This window comes from Neofelis nebulosa, chromosome 11 (genome assembly GCF_028018385.1).
Source record: "Neofelis nebulosa isolate mNeoNeb1 chromosome 11, mNeoNeb1.pri, whole genome shotgun sequence".
NCBI lineage: Eukaryota > Metazoa > Chordata > Mammalia > Carnivora > Felidae > Neofelis > Neofelis nebulosa.
The window spans coordinates 61,092,668-61,114,952 of NC_080792.1; the positions used below are offsets into that span (position 1 = coordinate 61,092,668).

The 22,285-nt window shown below is 43.7% G+C and overlaps 1 protein-coding gene and 1 long non-coding RNA gene across 2 annotated transcripts; both read right to left on the bottom strand.

Annotated features, from left to right (window-relative positions):
• Nucleotides 1–1,111: 1,111 nt before the first annotated feature.
• Nucleotides 1,112–1,501, bottom strand: LOC131489804 (uncharacterized). The gene is made up of 2 exons (XR_009250750.1): nucleotides 1,414–1,501; nucleotides 1,112–1,311 (listed from the first exon to the last, which is right to left on the bottom strand). It is a non-coding gene; the product is annotated as an uncharacterized LOC131489804 (long non-coding RNA).
• A 12,099-nt stretch (nucleotides 1,502–13,600) lies between these two features.
• LOC131490413 (L-lactate dehydrogenase A chain) lies at nucleotides 13,601–15,289 on the bottom strand. Its single transcript, XM_058692722.1, has one exon. The coding sequence runs from the start codon at nucleotides 15,184–15,186 to the stop codon at nucleotides 14,188–14,190; it is 999 nt and encodes a 332-aa protein (XP_058548705.1). The 5' UTR covers nucleotides 15,187–15,289; the 3' UTR covers nucleotides 13,601–14,187.
• Between the last annotated feature and the right edge of the window lie 6,996 nt (nucleotides 15,290–22,285).

Genomic DNA, 22,285 nt, shown 5'->3' on the forward strand with positions numbered 1-22,285 from the left:
ACATTTATGAAAAGTACAAGTAGGGCATATGGTCAATAATATTACAATAATTTTAATATTGTATGGTGACAGATATAACTACACTTATTTTGGTGAACGTGGAGTAATAATAATAATCATGTATAGAATTATCAAATCAATATGGTGTACATTTGAAACTAATTTAACATTGGGTATCAATTATACTTCAATAATAAATTTTTAAAAGGAAAATAAAGTAAGGAATAGGGTAAAAAAGAAGGACTTTCTCGGCAAAATATTTGATTCCTTAATAGGCCCCTTGAGGGAATAACTTGTCTTTTATTTTCAAGGAACCAGATTAACATTTACTCGCCCAATGGCACAATCTCCTCTTCTTCTGGGAGGCGAAGGGTTCACACAGCCAAGGAGAGAACGGGTATGTTCAAAAGACCATGACAGACATTATACAAGCCTGCAGCTTGAAATCCCCCAAATTTATATCCCTCAGAGCTATCTTTTTCTCCACACATGATCTGGGATTTCCCTCACGGCCTTTCAAGCCCAGTGATATGACCACTCAGGGCTACTGCATCTATTGTAGAGATGATTCCTTGTAGAGGGGACATTATTTGGGTCCAATTTGGAATGGTCCAGGTTGGATGGCAGATGGGGGATGGTGCTGGCCTTTCTACTCTAGAAAAGCTGAAATCTTCTATGAGCCTGTTCTGTATTATTTATCTGGCTATAGAATGTCAAGTGGGCAATTAATACATACTTAGTAGTAGTAGATTCCTTTACTCGGGACTTCTTAGTGCAGTGGGAATGATTACTTCTCATAGAGAACTCAAGTCCCATGGGACTCATTTGCAATTTCCTGATCTAAAGATGTCTGGAACTAAACAAGCAAGTTTGTGCTGCGTGGTTTGGTGCTGAGTCTTAACTCCTCTTCGCATGGCACTTCTGACCTATGACATGCAAAATGATACTTCCCTTAGACTTCCCCAAACCTCAGTGTGTATAAATCGAACCAAGTTTCCCTTGAGACTTTGCTAAAAAATAACTTGGTGACTAGGAGGAGATGATCTTTCCAGAAACATGGTGGTGGCTACATTATGTACAAAATTTGAGCAACAGACCAGTGACCAAGAAGCTCAGCCCAACGTTGTCCTACTTTTCTTGAATTTGTAACCAGGTAATTTCATTTCTTAACCTGTATTTTCCCATCGGCAGGAAAAAGCCGATGGGCCCTTTTCAATCTTCTTTGTTCCACGGTGAACCATATTACGATGTCTTAAGAAAAGGTCTAACTGCACGTTCTCCTGGACTGTAGAGACCAGCTGATTTGTGTTCCTTTTGAATGAAAATGGGGAGTTATCGACACCACGATTCCATGTGAGTTAGAATTCCAGAACTTCAGAAAGCATAACAAAATGGAATAAGGTGCTAACTGACTTGAATCCTGGAAGAGACCATGTGTAGATACTGTTGGGAGAGAGAGTCCCCAAATTATCAGCATCAAGAATAACAGTGACCCACCATCATCTACAGTCAGGAAAACAAGTCTACGGTCATACAGCAACTCTACTATGACATCACATACTCTATGCTGTCCTGTCCCCTGCTGGCCCCCACTGGCTGACCTTCTCACACCATCATCACTGCTGTAGTAGATGGTGGACCCTGCTGGTGTTATTCACCATCTGTGTCACTTACCAGGATGTCATAGCTCCTCCACCTGCTGGGAACATTGCTTCTCAATAGCTCATTGCTATGGTTCTGTGGAAATCCAATGAGAGCCCTTTGGCTGCATCCCTCCCCATTAAGACTAGCGTACTTGCCTCATTGGAGGCAACACACCCTCTCCCTTGCCAAAGAACAGGCCAAAAGTAGACTCAAACCAAGACCACATCTTGCTTGGTCCTTTCCGTCTACCTTATCCTGCTTCCCTCCTTCCCTCACAGAGTTTTTCTGAACAGAATTTTCTTAACCAATCAGACACACTTGAAACCCTGTCCCAGCCTCTGCTTCTGGACACTGCCAGAGCATTTTCTGGTGCCCCACTGCTGGAATTTTTATTTGATGCTCTTTGCCTTCTGAATTTCTGCCCTCATCATTCCCATATCTTGAATCTATGCCCTGCACTTTGCCAGGAAGGAGGTCTTTCTTTCAAGACCTAGTTTCTTTCGAGAAGGAATCACATAAGCCCACATTTGTAAGAACTCTCAGTAGTGCTGCTACTTGAGGAGCACTCCAGAGCTGCCGCCATAGTATGGCTCACCCAAGCCCTGCTTCACAGATTTACTAGAGACCATGGCTGCACTGAGCTCCTATTCTGAAAAGAGAGGGCCTATGGCATTTGGGTTGCAACTTTTAATATAAATAACTATTTAGAGTGGTTAGACACAATAGCCACATTCCGGGCTATAAATTTATGTAGCACTGGGGCGCCTGGGTGGCTCAGTCGGTTAAGCGTCCGACTTCAGCTCAGGTCACGATCTCGCAGTCTGTGAGTCCAAGCCCCGCATCGGGCTCTCGGCTGATGGCTCAGAGCCTGGAGCCTGCTTCAGATTCTGTGTCTCCCTCTCTCTGTCCCTCCCCCATTCATGTTCTGTCTCTCTCTGTCTCAAAAATAAATAAACGTTAAAAAAAAATTATGTAGCACTTACCAGAAGAAAATGAACTTTTCATACCAGCATTTACCAGTTTACCGAAAGGACAGTTTTTCACAAGCAATAAATTCTCTGACCATACACGGATCTCCAGATGAGGAGCTCTGGTCAAAAATTGTGAAAGCTTCGAGATTTTCCCCTACTTGTAAGCTAACAACTTAGCCAGTCAGAGTTTCATGGATACTGACAGGGGACACAAGACAGCTGGGTCAGAGACAAAGGACTTCACCACAATAGGAATATCTGGGAAATTTATATTTTCTTGCACTGGTTCCCTGAGCCCCAAGCCCCTCAAAGTGATGGACAACGAATTCAACAGCCCTCAGGTGGCCAACCATTGATGGGCCTCAGTAAAAGCCTCAGTAAAAGGGCATAAATCCAAAAGTAATGTGTTGAGATATACTATTTTGAGTCTGGTGAATGTGATCTATCAGTATAGCTTTCTGTAAACACAACTTGATTCATCTGTAGAAGTTAGAGAACCTTGAGTAGAGGTGCTTTGAGTATTTTTTTTTTTTTTTACCTATTTGTTACATCTAGATTGTTTCTATTGGCATTGTGTCAGGAGCTAGAGAGTAGTCATTTCACTTGAGCACATTCCCGGGAAGGGTGTTCATAATGTTGATGGAAGGAGTATGAAAATGGCTTTAAGTGCCAACTAAAAAGGTGGAAAACTTACTTTCTTGTGCAATTTGGGGGTCTAACTTGAAGAGCTGACTCAATGGATAAACCTCTTGCAAGAAGATGGATATCAGGAATGGCTGGGTCTCAGCCAGCAGCTGGCTTCCATTTCAATGACTGCAAAGGACTTACAGGAGCCTGAAGGGTTCTGAACAGAGATACCTGGGCATGAGCCTCTGGTTAGTCCATGAGTGAGCTTCAGAAAGCTCACGACCCCCTGAAACCATAAGTAAAATTTTGTATGTATGAACTTCTGAGCAATTTACCCTTGGGGGTAGAGGATCCAGAAGTCTCAACAGATCTGACTGTGGTTATTAACCCTCCAAGAGTTAAGCACCACCAAGGACAATGGAAGGCATTTTTGATCCAGAAAATGTAAAGGCTACCATTCAAATTTGCTGATTAGACTGTAAGAGAAGCTTCTTTACAACTCTCAAGTCTGGGTCAGATAGACTTTTTTGTCTAACCTCAGCCAATAGCCACCTTCTAATCAGGCTTGCTGTGGCACTCACTGCTGTTAGCTTGTCCCCTTCTTAATAACAGCACTTGGATTTCCTTCAGGTTGTGGTTGCCAAGCACTTGAGCAGAGTCTGGGCCCAACCCCACCCCAGGTTCCAAAGCCTTATTCACCTCCCAGGTTTATTTGGGGCATGGGCGTGAGATGATGTTCCCGTCAATGAGAAGTAAGGGGAGTGGTAACAGAGTGTCGAGGGAAGATTTTCCCAATCTAAGCAAAGGTCAAAAACCAGGTCATTCTGTCTCTCTCCCCTCAGATCTTGCTATGTGAGGACAGGATATTTGGAGCTGAGAAAGTCCTCTTCCAACCATGAGGGAACCAGCTTGAGGAGGAAAGACAAATATAGAAAAGTATGAATCCAGGGGCGCCTGGGTGGCTCAGTCAGTTAAGCTTCTGACTTTGGCTCAAGTCAAGATCTCACAGCTCACAAGTCCGAGAGCCGTGTCAGGCTCTGTGCTGACAGCTCAGAGCCTGGAGCCTTCTTTGGATTCTGTGTCTCCCTCTCTCTCTGCCCCTTCCCCCACTTGTACTCTGTGTGTGTCTCTCTCTCTCAAAAATAAATAAAACATTAAAAAACTTTAGAAATGTATGAATCAAGGGGCGCCTGGGTGGCTCCATCGGTTAAGTGCCGACTTGGGCTCGGGTCATGAGCTCACAGTTTGTGAGTTCAAGCCCCGCATCAGTCTCTGTGCTGACAGCTCAGAGCCTGGAGCCTGCTTCGGATTCTGTGTCTCCCTCTTTCTGCTCGTGCTCTGTCTCTCAAAAATAAATAAACATTAGAAAAAATTAAGTAGTGTATGAATGCAGGTTGCTGGGGAAACTGTAGAGACACTTCACTAAACAAAAACAATTGATTTTTGTTACAGATTGTTATATGAAATGACAATTTCCCCTTTATAAAAGTGGTAGGTAAGGCTTTAGAGGTAGGTGTTCTGTTATGTGTGACCTAAATCGCCATAAATGATGTGTTTGTCATCAGAACAGGATGAGAAAGTACAAACTTCCAGTTATAAAATAAATAAGTCACAGAGATGAAACATATAGCATAGGGAGTATAGTCCATAATATTGTAATAACTTTGTAAGGTGACAAACGATAACTACTTTTCATGGTGAGGACTGAGTAATGTATAGAATTGTTGAATCAATATGTTGTACACCTAAAACTAATGTAACATTGTATATCAATTCTATTTCAATAATAAGTAAAACAGCAACAAAAATAATATGGGAAAGCACACGACATGGTGGGGGGGGGTGGGTAGGCATGAATTAGGAAGCCAACTTTAGGTGACAAGATTTGGGGGCTCCTCTTGGCAGTGTCCCAAGGCCTAAACCTTCGGCCCCTCAGGTTCTGTCTATGGAGCCTCTGCCCCACGATCCTGCTCAGGGTCTATGAGCATCATCGTGGAAGTTAATTCCAGCAAAGGCGTCCTTGACCCAAGCAGCATCTCTCACGGGCTCTTTGTACAGCAAGTGAAATCTTTTACTACTTTATTGTTAGCAGTAAAACATCACCTTAGTGGACACGCCTCAACTGCTGGCCCATTTTTCCTACAACCTAACTCAGCAGGTCTAATACATGAGTATCTCCACCTCAGCAACAAACTCGGCTGGCATGTGAAGTCAGCCCTGAGGAATTCGACAAAACCACCCCCTGTCCTCCCCACCCCCCACCACGCACCCCCTGCATCAATCACTTGGATCCCGGGCCAAGCCCCACCCCTCTAGACCAGGTCCCTGCTCAGCCTCTCACCTGGTTCCCTGCCTCCAGTCCTGTCCTTTCAATGGAGTCTTTCAAAGGCAGCCCCCACCTTGCCTCGCAAAGGAAATCCTTCTCAGTCTCCTACTTAAATCTCTTTTCCGGCTTTCAGTGACTGTCAGGAGAGAATCGAAAATCCTTATAAGCTTTGCAGGGCCCCCCATGGGCTTGTCCCTACCTGTCCCTTGGGCTTCACCTTTTCCCACCCCTCGTCCTTGCAGGAGCATTTCACAGCCTCCAGGCTTCAAGGACATGTTCTTATTTCCTGTCTGGGCCTGTGGCCCCACACCCCACCCTTCTGCTTAGTTACTTCTTACTCAGCTCCCCCGACCATTCCCAGTTCAGGAGGTGCTTCTATCAGGGGTACACAGTGACCTCCACATTCCCTTCACCTTCCCTTTTCTTCTCTGTGATAGCACAGTCTTCCAACATCATTGGTATTTTTTGTCTCTCTTCCCTGTTAGCCTATAAGCCTAATAATACATAGCGGTCTATTGGCCACCATTGATAATACTTTATAGTTTTTATCTTATTTATTTAAGTAGGCTTCATGCCCAGTGTGGAGCCTCATGCTGGGCTTGAACTCACGACTCTAAGGTCAAGACCTGAGCTCAGATGAACAGTGGGGCGCTTAACCAACTGAGCCACCCAGGCACCCCATTAATACTTTTAAAATGACAGAACAGCAATATTTAATATGTGTTGTGCACTTACCGCGGGCTAACTATTGTTCTGAACCTGCATGTATATCTCACAATCCTCTCTCTCAGTGAGAGATAGATACGGTAATAGCCTCATTTTACAGTCAAGGAAACCGAAGCGCAGAGAAGTTACATAACCCGCTAAAGATGACACAGCCAGAAAGTGGTGGGCTTCTGGGAGAAAAATGGTCAATTACTTTTTTTTTTTTTAATTTTTTTTTTAACCTTTATTTATTTTTGAGACAGAGAGAGACAGAGCATGAATGGGGGAGGGTCAGAGAGAGGGAGATACAGAATCTGAAACAGGCTCCAGGCTCCGAGCTGTCAGCACAGAGCCCGACGCGGGGCTCGAACTCACGGACCGCGAGATCATGACCTGAGCGAAGTCGGACGCTTAACTGACTGAGCCACCCAGGCGCCCCGGTCGATTACTTTTTAAATGAATGCAGTTCTAACTCTTGAAGGTAGGCATTCTTATCCTCCTTTCACAGATAAACAAACTGAGGTGCAAAGGTGGGAATAGTTATCCAAGTTGTCCTGCGAAAGAAGAGTACAGGGCGGGGCTTAGAACTCAGGTATGTCCTGCCATGGAGCCTTTGCCCACCTCCCAGTGGCTCTACTCTTGGGATCCTTCTATGTCACCACTTTCTGCCATGCATATCATTGTTTTCTGCCACCAGGGGCAAAAGAAAAATATCCCTGAAAAGAAAGAAGTTCATATAGGTAGGAACTAGTTAACAAAACAAAGTAATTTTGTTAGTCCCTCTGTCATGGGATGTTTCCCGTGGAAACTCTAGACACACAGTTTGCAATTAAGTACTTGAAGTAGATTCAGCATACTTTAGAATTATCTCCTCGGGGCGCCTGGGTGGCTCAGTCGGTTGAGCGTCCGACTTCGGCTCAGGTCACGATCTCACGGTCCGTGAGTTTGAGCCCCGTGTCAGGCTCTGGGCTGATGGCCCAGAGCCTGGAGCCTGCTTCCGATTCTGTGTCTCCCTCTCTCTCTGCCCCTCCCCCGTTCATGCTCTGTCTCTCTCTGTCTCAAAAATAAATAAACGTTAAAAAAAAAAAAGAATTATCTCCTCAAATTATTTAATGACTGAACCTTCTTAGAATATACTCTCATATTTCACATCCTTACAAAGACTATATTTTAAACAGTAAGAAAGATCAAATCACAAGGCATGCCATACATTTTGTTAAAACTGACACATTCTTAGAAATTCCTTTCTATATTTTTCAAAGGTTTATATAAAGACCTTACTTGGGATGTTTTTAATTGTCTGAGTCTGTTACTTGTTGGAGATGAATTGCCTGATTTAGTGATATTACGGTATTTAACATAGACTGTTTTTCTTTAAAAAAATATAACTTCCTTGCAAAACATTCCAGAGCAACGTTTGATGCTAGCCAGAAGCCAATTCAAGTAGATTCATTAAAACTGAAGTAAATGGGAACTTCTCAAATACAGATTAAATAAGACAAGGCAAGTTTCTGCTTTGCTAGATAACTTTAATTTCACATAAAAACAAGCAGTGAGAGTCAATACTCCAGGTGATTTCTAAAATGCTGGGAACCTCCTTTCACAATTTGAAACTTTCTGTTTTGTGTACATGAGATCCTGAGAATAACCGCATTTAGCTGAATAAATCAACATCAGGTAGCTGTTTAAGAATGTCAAATTCTTAATTTCAAGGTTGGTCTTGATTTTGAATTCTCATTTTCTAGCAAGAAATATATAAGGGTTCTTAATGTAAGGCTTAAAGGACATAGAAATATATCAATAATCCAAAACATAGTTGCACACTAGGAAAAAAGTCTTAAATTGTAAAATATCAAGAACCAAAAGTCCTATCGAAGCCCAAGTCTGGCTATTTGGAACTCATCAGGTCTTTGTCTTTGAATTACTGTAGGAAAAGTTTGCACTAACCTAGAAGTACCTGGTAAGCAAACTTAGTTCTTTATAATATTCTGGGAAAATCAGGAATATATATTTTGGAAATCAGTGCATGAGGATTTGGTTGTTTGTTCAAAAATAAGCAGTTAGACGTATAAGTTACAGAGCTAGGAAATTGTCTGAAAACAGAGACTCTTTCAAGGTTGTGTTCAAATCTTTGATCCTAGCTAATTAGGATTGCTATTCCTTCTTGGTGGAAAAAGAGAAAAAAAAAAAAATTCTTCTCCAGAAAGATCTCTGACAAAGGTTGGATTTCAGTGGGAAATTTTTATTTTTATTTTTTTTTCAAGTATATATCTTATTTTTTTTCAATATATGAAATTTATTGTCAAATTGGTTTCCATACAACACCCAGTGCTCATCCCAAAAGGTGCCCTCGTCAATGCCCATCACTCACCCTCCCCTCCCTCCCACCCCCCATCAACCCTCAGTTTGTTCTCAGTTTTTAACAGTCTCTTAGGCTTTGGCTCTCTCCCACTCTAACCACTTTTTTTTTTTTCCTTCCCCTCCCCCATGGGTTTCTGTTACGTTTCTCAGGATCCACATAAGAGTGAACACATACGGTATCTGTCTTTCTCTGTATGGCTTATTTCACTTAGCATCACACTCTCCAGTTCCATCCACGTTGCTACAAAAGGCCATATTTCATTCTTTCTCATTGCCATGTAGTATTCCATTGTGTATATAAACCACAATTTCTTTATCCATTCATCAGTTGATGGACATTTAGGCTCTTTCCATAATTTGGCTATTGTTGAGAGTGCTGCTATAAACATTGGGGTACAAGTGCCCCTATGCATCAGCACTCCTGTATCCCTTGGGTAAATTCCTAGCAGTGCTATTGCTGGGTCATAGGGTAGGTCTATTTTTAGTTTTCTGAGGAACCTTCACACTGTTTTCCAGAGTGGCTGCACCAATTTGCATTCCCACCAACAGTGCAAGAGGGTTCCCGTTTCTCCACATCCTCTCCAGCATCTATAGTCTCCTGATTTGTTCATTTTGGCCACTCTGACTGGCATGAGGTGATATCTGAGTGTGGTTTTGATTTGTATTTCCCTGATGAGGAGCGACGTTGAAGATCTTTTCATGTGCCTGTTGGCCATCCGGATGTCTTCTTTAAAGAAGTGTCTATTCATGTTTTCTGCCCATTTCTTCACTGGGTTATTTGTTTTTTGGGTGTGGAGTTTGGTGAGCTCTTTATAGATTTTGGATACTAGCCCTTTGATATGTCATTTGCAAATATCTTTCAATGGGAAATTTTTAAAATCAGAAACTTTTTGGTGTATAGATAAGGATTTAGGCCAATGTTGTGGCCTTATGAAGCTGAACAAGTCAAAGATTCTCCAAAATTCAACTCAAGGTGTTCTTAATGATAAATCAGATATATTTTTTTAAGTTGTTATTTATTTATTTTTGAGGGAGAGAGAGAGTAAGAGGGGGAAGGGCAGAGAGAGAGGACAACAGAGGATGGGAAGTGGGTTCTGCACCGACAGCAGAGAGCCCGACTTGGGGCTGGAACTCACAAACCATGAGATCATGATCTGAACCCAAGGCACTCACCTAACCGACTGGGCCCCCCGGGCACCCCCTCCCCCCCCCCCCACCCCGCCCTTGATGATAAAGATACTATGATTAACAGATGAAAGGCAGGAACAAAAGGTTTAATGATAGACATACTAGATGGAGTCTGCCTGGTTTTTCAAAGAAAACTTTGTTGAATACAGTCAGGCTTACACTACAACAGCAGAGTGGAATAGTTGCCGTCATATGGCCCGCAAGGCCTAAAATACTTACCTTTATAGAAACAAATCTGCGGCCACTAGACTAGATAGATTATCTGTGACCTCAGCTGAATTGCAGAGCTCAGTGCTGGTGGAGTAATTCTCTCGACTCCCACCCAACCGTCCTGGGCACGGGCTTTCTAGGCAGGAAAACATTCCCTCACCTCGGATAACTCTTAATTTTTTCAATTCATTTTTTTGCTTTTTGGAGTTAGAGTTCCTATTTGAGGTTTTTTTTGTTACCGCTTCTAGGCTCCTCTATACTGTGTTTTGCTTTCCAAGTTTCTCTGTTTTAAAGGCTGAATTCAAGTCATGCTGATTTGCGTCCCAGCAGCGAATGTGGTATGAAGACAGGGTGTACCCGTGGAGCCAGCGAGTCTGGACTGATGTCGCCGTGAGGCCACTGTCAAAGAACTAAAAATGCTCTTTCTTTGGGTGCCTGCAGGGCTAATTGGAGTTGATCAGTTCCTCCCCTCCCCCCCCCCCCCCCCCCCCCAGTCATTTCTACAATGCAGTGAGAGAAAAACTGTGGGGAAAAGAAAAATTGTTTGAAAGTCAGAGGGCTATTTTAACTAAATAGGATTTCTGGAAACAAAACGTGGAATATCTTCAGAGGACAAAGCCAAATTAGCACGTATTTGTTGAGGGTCTTCCCTGAGAAAGGAAATAGAGCCCGGCTGAGCCAAGTAGAAAATCATGCATCATGACCATGCTGCGTGTGGACCTGAACCAGCCAGGGTCGGGGCGGCGAGGGCATCGTGGGAAGCTCCTGAGCCACCAAACAGGCACATCCATCCTCCCCTGTCATCTGTCTTCCTGAAATTTCTGAACTTTCGTGAACTTGGAGTTTCCAGCTCATAGGCGGAAAACTGCATCTACAGTTGGCTTCTCCCCAACCATGATCTTAGCTGGATGAAAACCTAAAAAGCAGTGCATCCAATTTCATCAGCGAGCACATAATTTAACATGCTGCAATTGAGCACGACTTGGCAGCAGAAAAATAGTTAAGAACAAACCCTCTGCTGTGAGCACTCGGCTATCAGAAGCAATTCATAATGATGTGTCTACATTTTTCAACGGCGAAGCGGATTAGGAAGGCAGTCTCCGTCTCCAGCAATGCACCGTCTGACGGATTTAGCCTGCCTCTCCTTTGAAACTTACTGACAGATTTGCAGCCTTCACGATTCCACTGATGTTGGTTATTTCTGAATGTTTGTCTTACTAAATGCTCAGTAGTATGAAAAGGTTCTCTGGGGAAGCTTTTCTTTTCTAAAAGCACACTCTTGTTTTGGACAAATGGCCAACTCTTTTTGACTCTTTCAAATTCTTCAAAATTCAGTGGGATAAACAAATTGAAGGATCCCTCTTTGGGTGTTTTAACAGCGGGTACCAGGGGATTGGGGAAAACATACATTATTATTCAGTTAATGTGGAAACAGACACCTAGCACAAACATTCATCTGCTTTTATGGGGAAAGAGACGTAAATAGAAAAAAACAGGATGACCTGACCAGTTCATTTGACTTATGATTTTAAAGACTTTATACTATTATTGGTTTGAGTTAAACAGCATGGCGTTCAAAACCATTTACATTTCCCCAAAGACATTTGTTTGCAATTGAAGTGTGCTTCTGAAGCTCTCCTTGACCATTTTCCTCTTAATGCAATAGGAGGAATTTTTTTTTTAATTCAACCTTCTTCCCTGACATGTTTTACTTCCGCATGCACCTAGAGGTTTCCCTTCAGGGTTCCTGTTGCTCTGCCTCTCTCTAGCATCCCTCGGTCCCCCCTCCCTGTCCCCCGCCCCTCCCCAGGCCCACCTTCCATCTCTGGAAAAAAATAACTTCCTCTGCATTTCTTTTGCTGGTTTTCCTTCTTCAGCTTCATGCTAAAATACCAGCATCTATTCTCGGCTTATCTGCTCCTGAGGCGTGGACGGTCACCTCTGACATGTAGCCCCCTAGATGCTGCTCGAATCCAGATTCCCTGTTTCCAGCTGCCTATCAGGCATCTGCACTAAAACGCACCTGCACGACGGTGGCTGCGCACCGGGTCTGCCGGGGCCCTGCTTCTCTCCTTACTGACGTCCAGTAAAAGAGGTTCTTGCCTCTTAAGCCTCTTTCCTCGGTGAGATGCGTCCGCCTTCTCCCACTTAACCTGAAGCCGTAGCCGTTTTGTATTCCTCTGTGCCCCTCATTCCCATGCCCACCACTAAATTGTACTGATACTCCACATCTCCTATCCTGCCTTTATGAGTCATTAATGCCCTCTGGCCTAGCTCTAGAGCTGGTTTCTTTGCTTCTCACCTCAGTGGCTCCCTGCTCCCCACCTCACTGGCAGAGCCCACGTCTGAGTCTGTCCCTCTCTTCTCAACCCTCACAGCCTGAAGAATAGACAGCCTTAATATCATGCCCAACAAACTTTTGGGCCTCATTTCCCACTGCATTCCACTCCTCTGGATACCCTGAACTTTTCTGAGCATCTGAACACAACCTTTCTGAACATATACTTGGCCTTTCAGCCTCAGGGTCTTTGCTCAGACTGTTCGTTCTGCCCTTCTTACCTCAGTCTACAGATCCTTCCAGATCCTATCGGTCTTTGTGGGCTGGTATAAATGTTACCTTCCCCACCACCACCACCCTCCCCATTTCATTCCCCAACCCTCTCTTATACATGCCCAAGTTCTCTACCTAAGTGTGTCCATATATCCTACTCATCACGTTTTGATTTGATTAGGACCCCTTCTTCATCATCCTTTTAAGTTCAACAAATTCAGTCCAGGGTCTACTGTGAATGTAACATCACAATAATCCCCTCATTTTGTTTTTAACATATCAAGGCCCAGAGTCTGTCTCCAACCTCATCCTTCTATCCCAATGCCAGCAAGATAAGTTTGGGGGCCATAATCTTGCAGCTATACAAAATGTCTATGTTTCAGATGTTAGATAAATATCTGTTGAATTGATTTTAGTACTTACAAATACAATTTATTCTTGAAGGATACTCGGGGGTGAGGGGCACGGAGGCTGTAGTAGTTAAGTGAACCTGAGCCATGAAGTCAGACAGTCTTGAGACGAATTCACGCTCTATGTTACGTAATATTTCTGGCTCCAATTTCTTTATCTGTGAAAGCTGATAATCGTACATCATTTGTGTGAGGATTACTGATGACAGGATGATTGACTGATGATGAGAGCTAACCTTACACAATCCTTAACTTTTTCCTGGGATATTTTAAAAATTGTGTTTAATGTTTTATTTATTTTAGGGAGAGAGAGAGAGAGAGCTCAAGTGGGAGAGGGGCAGAGAGACAGGGAGACAGAGGATCCAAGGCAGGCTCCAAGCCCCGATACGGGGCTCCAACTCACCGACGGAACCATGAGACCGTGACCTGAGCCGAAATCAAGAGTTGGCCTATTAACCGATTGAACCACCCAGGTGCCCCATTCCTTCCTGGAATTTTTGGTGTGCCTCCTGCATTTAACCGCTTGATGTATGTTCCTTGATTTCACCTCTGAAAACATCCTTCCAGGTAGAGGTTTTATTGTAATCCCCATTTTTTTTTTTCACTGTTCAAAGTTTATTTGGTATTTTAGTTGGTTGGTATGACACTTAGATAGTTGGTTGCATTGTTTATACGTAGATCTTTCTTTTTACATTATATGGCAATGTACACTATGTTCTGACTTATATAGGACACAAAATAAGATCCTTTAGAACAGTTATGCACAATACATGCAATACTGAATTTATACATTGGATCCCAGGAGGTGATTGGCTGGAGAAAAAAAAAAAAAAGGTTGGTCTAGGCTTGTTGGGTGAAGGAACCAGAAGTAATACAACACGCAGTAAATACACGTCTGGTTTGAATAGCAACTGCAGCACATGCCACATTGGCAGTGGTGTCTCTGAGGTGGTGCAACTATTTTCAGTTAACCAACTTAGGACGACGCAAGATGGGTACCGTCCAGCATCAGGATGTAGCCACAAGGTTTTGTGAACCATTCCTATTTGTAACTTAGGAAACTGATGTTTTTCCTAGGCCATTTTTAATATTATTACTTGAATAAGAGATCAGATAATAAGGACAATATACACAACCTCCAACTAAAAATCCTGTTGTAGTCTAGACAGTGAAGTGGTACACCATTAGAAAACGTTAAAACTGCAGCTCTTTTTGGATCCCCCAGAGCGTATCTGCACTCTTCTTCAAACGGGCCTCTTCCTCAGGAGTCAGGGTCACCTTCACAACGTCTGAGATTCCATTCTGTCCCAAGATGCAAGGAACACTGAGGAAGACATCATCTTTTATTCCATAGAGACCCTTAATCATGGTGGAAATTGGATGCACCCGCCTAAGATTCTTCATTATGCTTTCTGCCAAATCTGCCACAGACAGTCCAATGGCCCAGGAAGTGTAGCCTTTCAGTTTGATCACCTCATAGGCACTGTCAACCACCTGTTTGTGAACCTCTTTCCACTTTTCCTTATCTGCATCAGTGCCTAAGTCAGGGTGCAGATTCTTCAGGGAGACACCAGCAACATTTACTCCACTCCATACAGGCACACTGGAGTCTCCATGCTCTCCAAGGACCCACCCATGACAGCTTAATGCGTGAACTCCCAGCCTTTCCCCCATTAGGTAACGGAACCGGGCTGAATCCAGATTGCAACCACTTCCAATAACACGGTTTTTGGGAAAGCCACTTATCTTCCAAGCCACATAGGTCAAGATATCCACTGGATTGGAAACAACAAGCAACTTGCAGTTTGGGCTGTATTTTACAACATTAGGAATGATGAACTTAAAGATGTTCACATTACGCTGGACCAAATTAAGACGGCTCTCTCCCTCTTGCTGACGTGCCCCAGCTGTGATAATAACCAGCTTGGAGTTTGCAGTCACATTATAGTCTTTGCCAGAGACAATTTTTGGTGTTCTAAGGAATAGGCTGCCATGCTGGAGATCCATCATCTCTCCCTTCAATTTGTCTTCCATGACATCAACAAGAGCAAGTTCATCTGCCAAGTCCTTCATTAAGATACTGATGGCACAAGCCATGCCAACAGCACCAACCCCAACAACTGTAATCTTATTCTGGGGGGTATGGTCTTCCTTAAGAAGATTCTGAATCAGTTGATCCTTGAGAGTTGCCATATTGGATTTAGAAGCAAAAGGAATCGGGAGTGCACGTCGAGCAGGCGGGCGTCGGTGGCGCGCGGTGTTGGGTCCGGACTTGGCGGCAGCGGCTCCCGTACTCCTGTAATCCCCATTTTAAAAATGACGAAGGGGGGCATGGTAAGATGAGGTCATGCAGCTACTAAGTGACAGAGCTGAGCTGGCATTTGTTCTCAGAGCCTGTGCTGTTAGCTACAGCATTTTCCCGCCTTTTTGTTAGTATATATTTTGTGCACTACAATAGGCTTGTATAGCATTTGCCAAGTAGAAGGTAATTGAGAAACGACAGCAAACATTACGATTGCTCTAAGGTCTATGATTTAGTTAATCGCATTAGTCTTTCAGATCATGGGGATACGTTTAGCCAGAACTTGATAAGCTCTCTTTGATTTTTGGAAATAAATTTAACGTTATTCAGAACAGAAGGCCCACATGATAAGGGGAGGAGATGTGGGAGGATGTCAAACATTCCCTCATGTTGTTTTTATTGTGTTGTCTTTCTTTTCAGTGGAGACCAGGGCTACCCGCCCCCCAGGTTCGCCGTCAGAGAGTAAAGCATGTACGTCAGGAGGAGGGCCCCTTCCCCACACTGCCAGTACATTCTCTGCCATCTCTCTAGGTCCTTGTCCCTCCTGTGCCTCTGGAGGGCTGTGACTTCTCACTTTTTATCGCTAAATGGGTGCTCCGAAGTGCTCGTTGAAGAAATGAACAGGTGGCCCAAGGTACAAATACAAAAGTATATGTATCTGTGCCAAAGCAAGCAGGAAGTAAAGAAAGAAGGCAAGTGAATCAAAGAAGAACTAAGGAAGATGAGCTTTGACTTGTGCAAGTCAGGCCATGGTCAATACTGAGGGAAGAGCTAATTTAGTAATAATAACAGTACCTTGTGTTTTTGTAGTTACTTATCTTTTCAGAATACTTCCACAAATAATAAACTAATGTTTGTCTCTTTTTCTATTAAAAAAATTTAAAAAATTTTGTTTAAATGTTTATTTTTGAAAGAGAGAGAGACAGAATGTGAGCAGGGGAGGGGCAGAGAGAGAGGGAGTCACAGAATCTGAATCAGGCTCCAGGCTCTGAGCTGTCAGCACAGAGCCCGACGCGGGGCTCGAACCCACAAATGGTGAGATCATGACCTGAGCCGAGGTCGGATGTCCAACCAACTGAGCCACCCAGGCGCCCCTAATGTTTATCTCTTTAAAACACTATTTTATTTTATTCTAAAATGATGCTTGTATTTTTTTACGTTTATTTTTTTTTGAGACAGAGAGAGAGAGCACGTACATGTGGGCATGCAAGCAGGAGAGGGGCAGAAAGAGAGGGAGAGAGAGAGAGAGAGAGAGAGAGAGAGAATTGCAAACAGGCTCCACGCTGTCAGCACAGAGCCCGATGCAGGGCTCGATCCCATGAACCATGAGATCATGACCTGAGCCAAAATCAGGAGTCAGACACTGAACCTACCGAGCCACCCAACTGCCCCAATGATGCTTATATTTTAAAGGATAGACATTGTTCTACCCATTTAAAAGATCACAAAATCAAGGCTTGGAAACATTAAGTTCCTTGTTTTCTTCTCACACAAGTCGTCATTCAGATCTGGAACCAAGGGCTCTTCTTCCAAACCAAGGCTTTATGTGGTTGTCTGAGATTGATCAGGCTGCTGCTATCACGGCCTGGGGTGTATTGCCCACCATACTGACAATTCCTGCATTGCTTTTATTCATTCAACTAACATTTAGTGAGTCTCTGCACAAAGGGTTCTGTTTCAAGGTTGTGAACATAGCAAAGGCTAAAAAAAAAAAAAAAAAAAAAGTAAAAATCCGTGCCCTTTCCTGCTTACCCTCTATGGGAAATAGAAAATAAACAAGCTGGCTTAACAGTTAATGCCTTGAGTTTGTTTTTAGCACCTAAGCATCCCGTGAAACTTTAAACTTTCTGTGATGTTAGAAAGTCAAGATAAAGTCAGCAAATAGTAATGTCCTATACCGCTTCACTATTTATATATTCCCTTCTTACCGTTAATGTCCCTCCCCGACGACCTGATCCTAAAACAATAGTTAATTTACACAGCTGGGTACTTGGATGAGGGAGGTTCAAGAGAAAAAAAATAAAGACATCATCAACAGAAGAGCTACAATGCCCCTGGCTAGTGGTGTTCATTGTGAATTACTTCGTCTCTCGGTCAGGGACTGAGTCAATCAACAAAGCATCTCTGTAGGTCTCCAGGAAGGGAAGGAGCCTCAATTCCTTCATTTCTAAAATTTCCCCAAATTCCAAAACCTTAAAGTAAGCCAGATTATGAAGGGTAATCTTGGAGAAGTAGTTGCTTCTCAATATTCTGGTCCAGGTTGGGTTTGTTGGGGCCCAGAGGCTGAGACATGCCAGACTGTTGGTTGTTCAGCTCAGCAAAAGCCACCCCTCTGCCTGGCCACTGACGGCTGGACGTGGTAGGCCATGAATATACATTTGATACTTTGGTCTCACATTCAGGCCTGTTCTAATGCATATACATGCAGCCAAGTGCCCATATCTCTTAAACTGACATGGAGTCGTGCTAGCTTACTACAGAATAATGTGTGAATGCTTTTATAGCTCATCACCGAGATATTCATGCTTGCACCCATCCAATTAACTATGAAAGTCTCAGTGCATGTGCTCACAACCATTGCTTCTACAAGGCCAAGAGGATGGGGCACCTGAGTGGCTCAGTCAGTTAAGCGTCCAACTTCAGCTCAGGTCAGGATATCACAGCTCATGGGTTCGAGCCCTGTGTCGGGCTCTGTGCTGACAACTCAGAGCCTGGAACCTGCTTCAGATTCTGTGTCTCCCCCTCTCTCTCTTCCCCTCCCCTGCTCACACTTTGTCTCTGTCTCTCTGTCTCTCTCTTGCTCTCAAAAATAAATCAACGTTAAAAAAACAAAAAACTAAAGGCCAAAGGGACAAATTGACTGTGCTGTTTCGTGGCTGCTATAGCTGCTGCTGAGCTAAGGAATGTTATTCCAGTGTCTAAATCCCAGGTCTCAGTAGCCTTCCCTGCCAGTGGGACTGCAGAGAGCAAAGAATCAACTCAATCACTTGAGGGAAGAAAAGAAAAAAAAAAAAAAATTTCCAGTGCTGTCAGGGTCAAAAGTGCTCTCTGATGAGACTTAAACTATTAAAATAACAGGATTTCTGGGAAAGATTGACCTGTGTTTGCTGGTGATTTGGCCAGTGGTCTAAAACCTTTCCCTGAGAATCAGTTTATTCTGTGAGTGAGCCCAGGAGACAGGGATAATACCAGATAAATGATATGAGTCAGTGCAGGTAAAATGGCACAGGCCAGCACATAGGCCCATTTGTAAAAGGATGGGCCTATAAGAACGTCGAGGAGTAGTGTCTCCCCTCCTCTTGTGCCCACGATGCTGGCTGAGGATCTTGAGTCTGGATGCTTCTGTGGAAATGTGTCTCCTTTCATTGTGATGAGGCCCAGAATCTCTTAGCCCAGTAAAAGGCATTAACTCTGTGGTAGAACATGTGTCAAGCTGGTTTGCTGTGCCTCCAGCTTTCAGCTCAGCTCCCTTCAGGGTCCTTCCTGCTTGGAATGCCCTTCCTGTCCTCGAGGCCTACCTTCTCAGCGCCCCAGCCCAATGCCACGTGCAGCTTGAGGTATTTCTGATCATGACTTGAAGTACGAAGAAGATATTGTCATCAGAATGACCTATGTGTTGTATATTTTGCTTAATAAGACAGGGAAACTGATAGTTTTCTTTCTCATTTATTTTCCTAAAAATAAATAAGCATTTTTCAAAAATGAGGACGGCTACAGCATGTGATGGGAACACTCCTCTATGGTTTGGTCTCCTTATAGTGACTGTAGTGACCCTGTTAACCCAAGTCATGTCATGTTACTTTTCAGCCTGCCAAGAGTGTCCCATCTCGCTTGGAATGAAAACCAAAGTCCTTACAGTGGCCTCTCTGACCCCCCTCTCACTCCCCCACTGGCCCCAGGTTTCTTCACTTCCTTCTATCCTGTCGGGCACGCTCACCTCCTTGGAGGGTTTGCTGTTCCCTCTGCCTGGAATTCTGTTCCTCAGATATGGGCACAGTCTACTCCCTTGCTTCCCAATCTGATTTGCTTTCTGTGTTATCCCAAGTACCCAACATCGTTGATGCTTAATATTTATGAATAAATTAATGGTTTTTATCAGTGGAATACAAATGAAAGAAAGAAAAAGGAAAGAAGGAAGGGAGGAAGGAAGGAAGGAAGGACAGAATAAGGGAGGGAGGGAGGAAGGAAGGAAGGAAAGAAGGGAAGGAAGGGAGGGGAAAGGAAGGGAGGGGAAAGGAAAGATGGAGAGAAGGAAGGGAGGGAGAAAGGGAGATAGGGAGACAGGAAGAAACATTGTTCAGTTTAGCATAATGCTACCTGATATTTTTCAGTTTATCAACGGAGTCTATTTTGCATATTATTACCACATTGGATTTATGAAATGTCCAGAACATAACGGTGTGAAATTAATCAGTGTTACTTGCAACAATCGTTTCCAACTCTGGAAGCACAAACTTCAAGAAAATATTAAATATACTGTGACAAATAGCTCATTGGCTGTTCATAAGACAGGGATGGAGAGTCAGTGCTCTGTAGTTTTGGTTGGGAATGGTGGGAAGCCACTAGGCCATGTTCATGGAGACTGGGCTAATCCAGAGCTTTCTCTGGAGGGAAAATCTGTGGCCAGATACTCTCTTTCCTAAGTTATTATTCGATCACTAGTGAGCGGACCTGAATCAGAGGGTGAGGATCGCCTCCTCTTAAAACGGGTCGTAGAAATTAACGCCAAAGCTTTTCACAAACACAGGAGAATCCTTCGGGAATATTCTGCATGTGCCACAATGAGAATGACAGTTGCATTACACATGCTTCTAAAATCTTCCCTTTCAGGGAAATAGCAGTCTCTTTAGCATCCTCTGGAGTAAAAAAAATAATAATAATTGCCATAACAAATCGATTAAAAGGAACACGCAAAAACAGATACTGCTCCTCCCTGTGTCAAGAGAGCAATGAAATATTAAAATGAAAGTGGAGAGTCCGCAGAGGTGGCAGTTAGAAGCTTAGAAGGGGCTCACAGCAGTGAGAACTAGGACCAGAGCAGCCCCTTGGAAACTGGACTTTTGATGTGTCTCATATGGCAAGAGCACAGCGAGAACCCTTCCCAGCACATATTCTGCTTCTGATTTGAGGTAGGCTTTCTGAAGAGTGTTAGCCAGTAAGTCCTAGGTGGAAATGAGCCATCGTCCTAGATTTCCTCTCGGTTTTTATCTCTCCCATCATGTCCTGCTGTGTTTCTTGTTTTCTTTCTACTCCGTAGAAATCAGACTCCCATCTGACTGCAGCCGAAATGCCTACTAGTTATGGTTTCTTTCTTTAGTCATCAGATTCTATCTCATGCCTCAGTTCAGTACATGTTGAATTTGTTTCCCGAAGTTCCATTGTGCAGAGTCTATCTACTGTGTTACATCATTTGCAGAGTATTACATTTGCTCTTATTTCATTTCCAAAAGATTCCCGGGGAAGGTGGGCTTAGGGTTATGTATATATATTGGTATGTTGGCTTAAGGATGCTTGTGGAGGAAAATAGTCAATATGTTGATATGAGTGACATGGGGGGAGAGGGAGAAAGAGAGAGAGGTGGAAGGGGAGCAGAACCAGGCATGGCAGGCATGACTTGTATAACAAGTGAGTAAACGGAAGGGGGCAAGTCAAGGTAAGGTACCGGAAGTAGCCTTAATATTTGACACTGACGTAAGAGAGCGCAGTGTCACAGTGGCCTCCACGACTTAGCCAACCCTCATTAGGCACCTACTGGGCCTCTCTGTAGGGTCTCCCAAAGATAAACGCCCTGGGGACATGCTCCAGATACTTTCGGGGGATAGAGCAATGAACAAGAACACCTCCTCCCACAGGAGAGGGAGATACACTTGAAGGTCTCAGAGTAACTGCCGCATGGAAGATTCTGGAGTGGCTCAGAAGGAAAGGGCTTGGTGTGCCATATGGGGAGAGGTGGAGAGCAAGGGAGGAGAGGATGGGGCACTGACGAAAAAGCTGGAAAGATGCTAACGACACACTTTCTAATTCTCAGCTAAGAGGGAATCTTAGTGGCTCTCTGCCTGAGAAATGACGCTTCAAGATGACACATATTTCCATGTCTGTTTCAAAAGGGCCCTGGATCAAATCCTCTTAACAAATCCCCGTGTGTGCTGTCTGTACCCACAGCATTGGTTCAAGTTACTCTGCCAGGCATGTTGAGAAACCATGTGTATGTTTTAAGAAGGGCTTTAAGAAGATTCCAAAACCTGGGGCGCGTGGTTGGCTCAGCTGATGGAGCATCCAGCTTCGGCTCAGGTCATGATCTCACCGTTCGTGAGGTCGAGCCCCGCATCGGGCTTGCTGCTTTCAATACAGAGCCCGATTCAGATCTTCTGTCTCCCTGCCCCTCCCCTGCCTGTGCTCTCTCTCTCTCAGAAATGAACATTAAAATTTTTTTTTCCAAAAAATCCCAGAACCTTAAATCTCAGTATTTCAAAAGTCTTTTAATATTGTCTGTAAGGATTAAGAAAAAAAAAAAAAAAAAAAAACCTATGATTTACTGAAAAGCTCAATATTTCAAAAGTTCTTTTTATAGCATAGTGTAAAGGATCATATATTTTTTTAAAACTATGATTCCTTGAAGATATAACCTTATCAGCCATAAGAAATGAAAGTTCCCTTTCTGGGGCACCTGGGTGGCTCAGTCGGTTGAGCATCCGACTTCAGCTCAGGTCACGATCTCACGGCTCGCGAGTTCGAGCCCCGCTTCGGGCTCTGTGCTGATATCTCAGAGCCTGGAGCCTGCTTCAGATTCTGTGTCCCCCTCTCTCTCTGCCCCACCCCTGCTTGTGCTCTGTCTCTGTCTTTCAAAAATGAATAAACATAAAAAAATTTTTTCTTAGTTCCCTTTCTATCTTTCCTCTTAACCCACAAATATGTAGTCAACTGCATTTTCTTCTGGTTCTTCAATGCCTAGAAGTGTCATTAGCACGTAGACTGATTACACACCAGCTT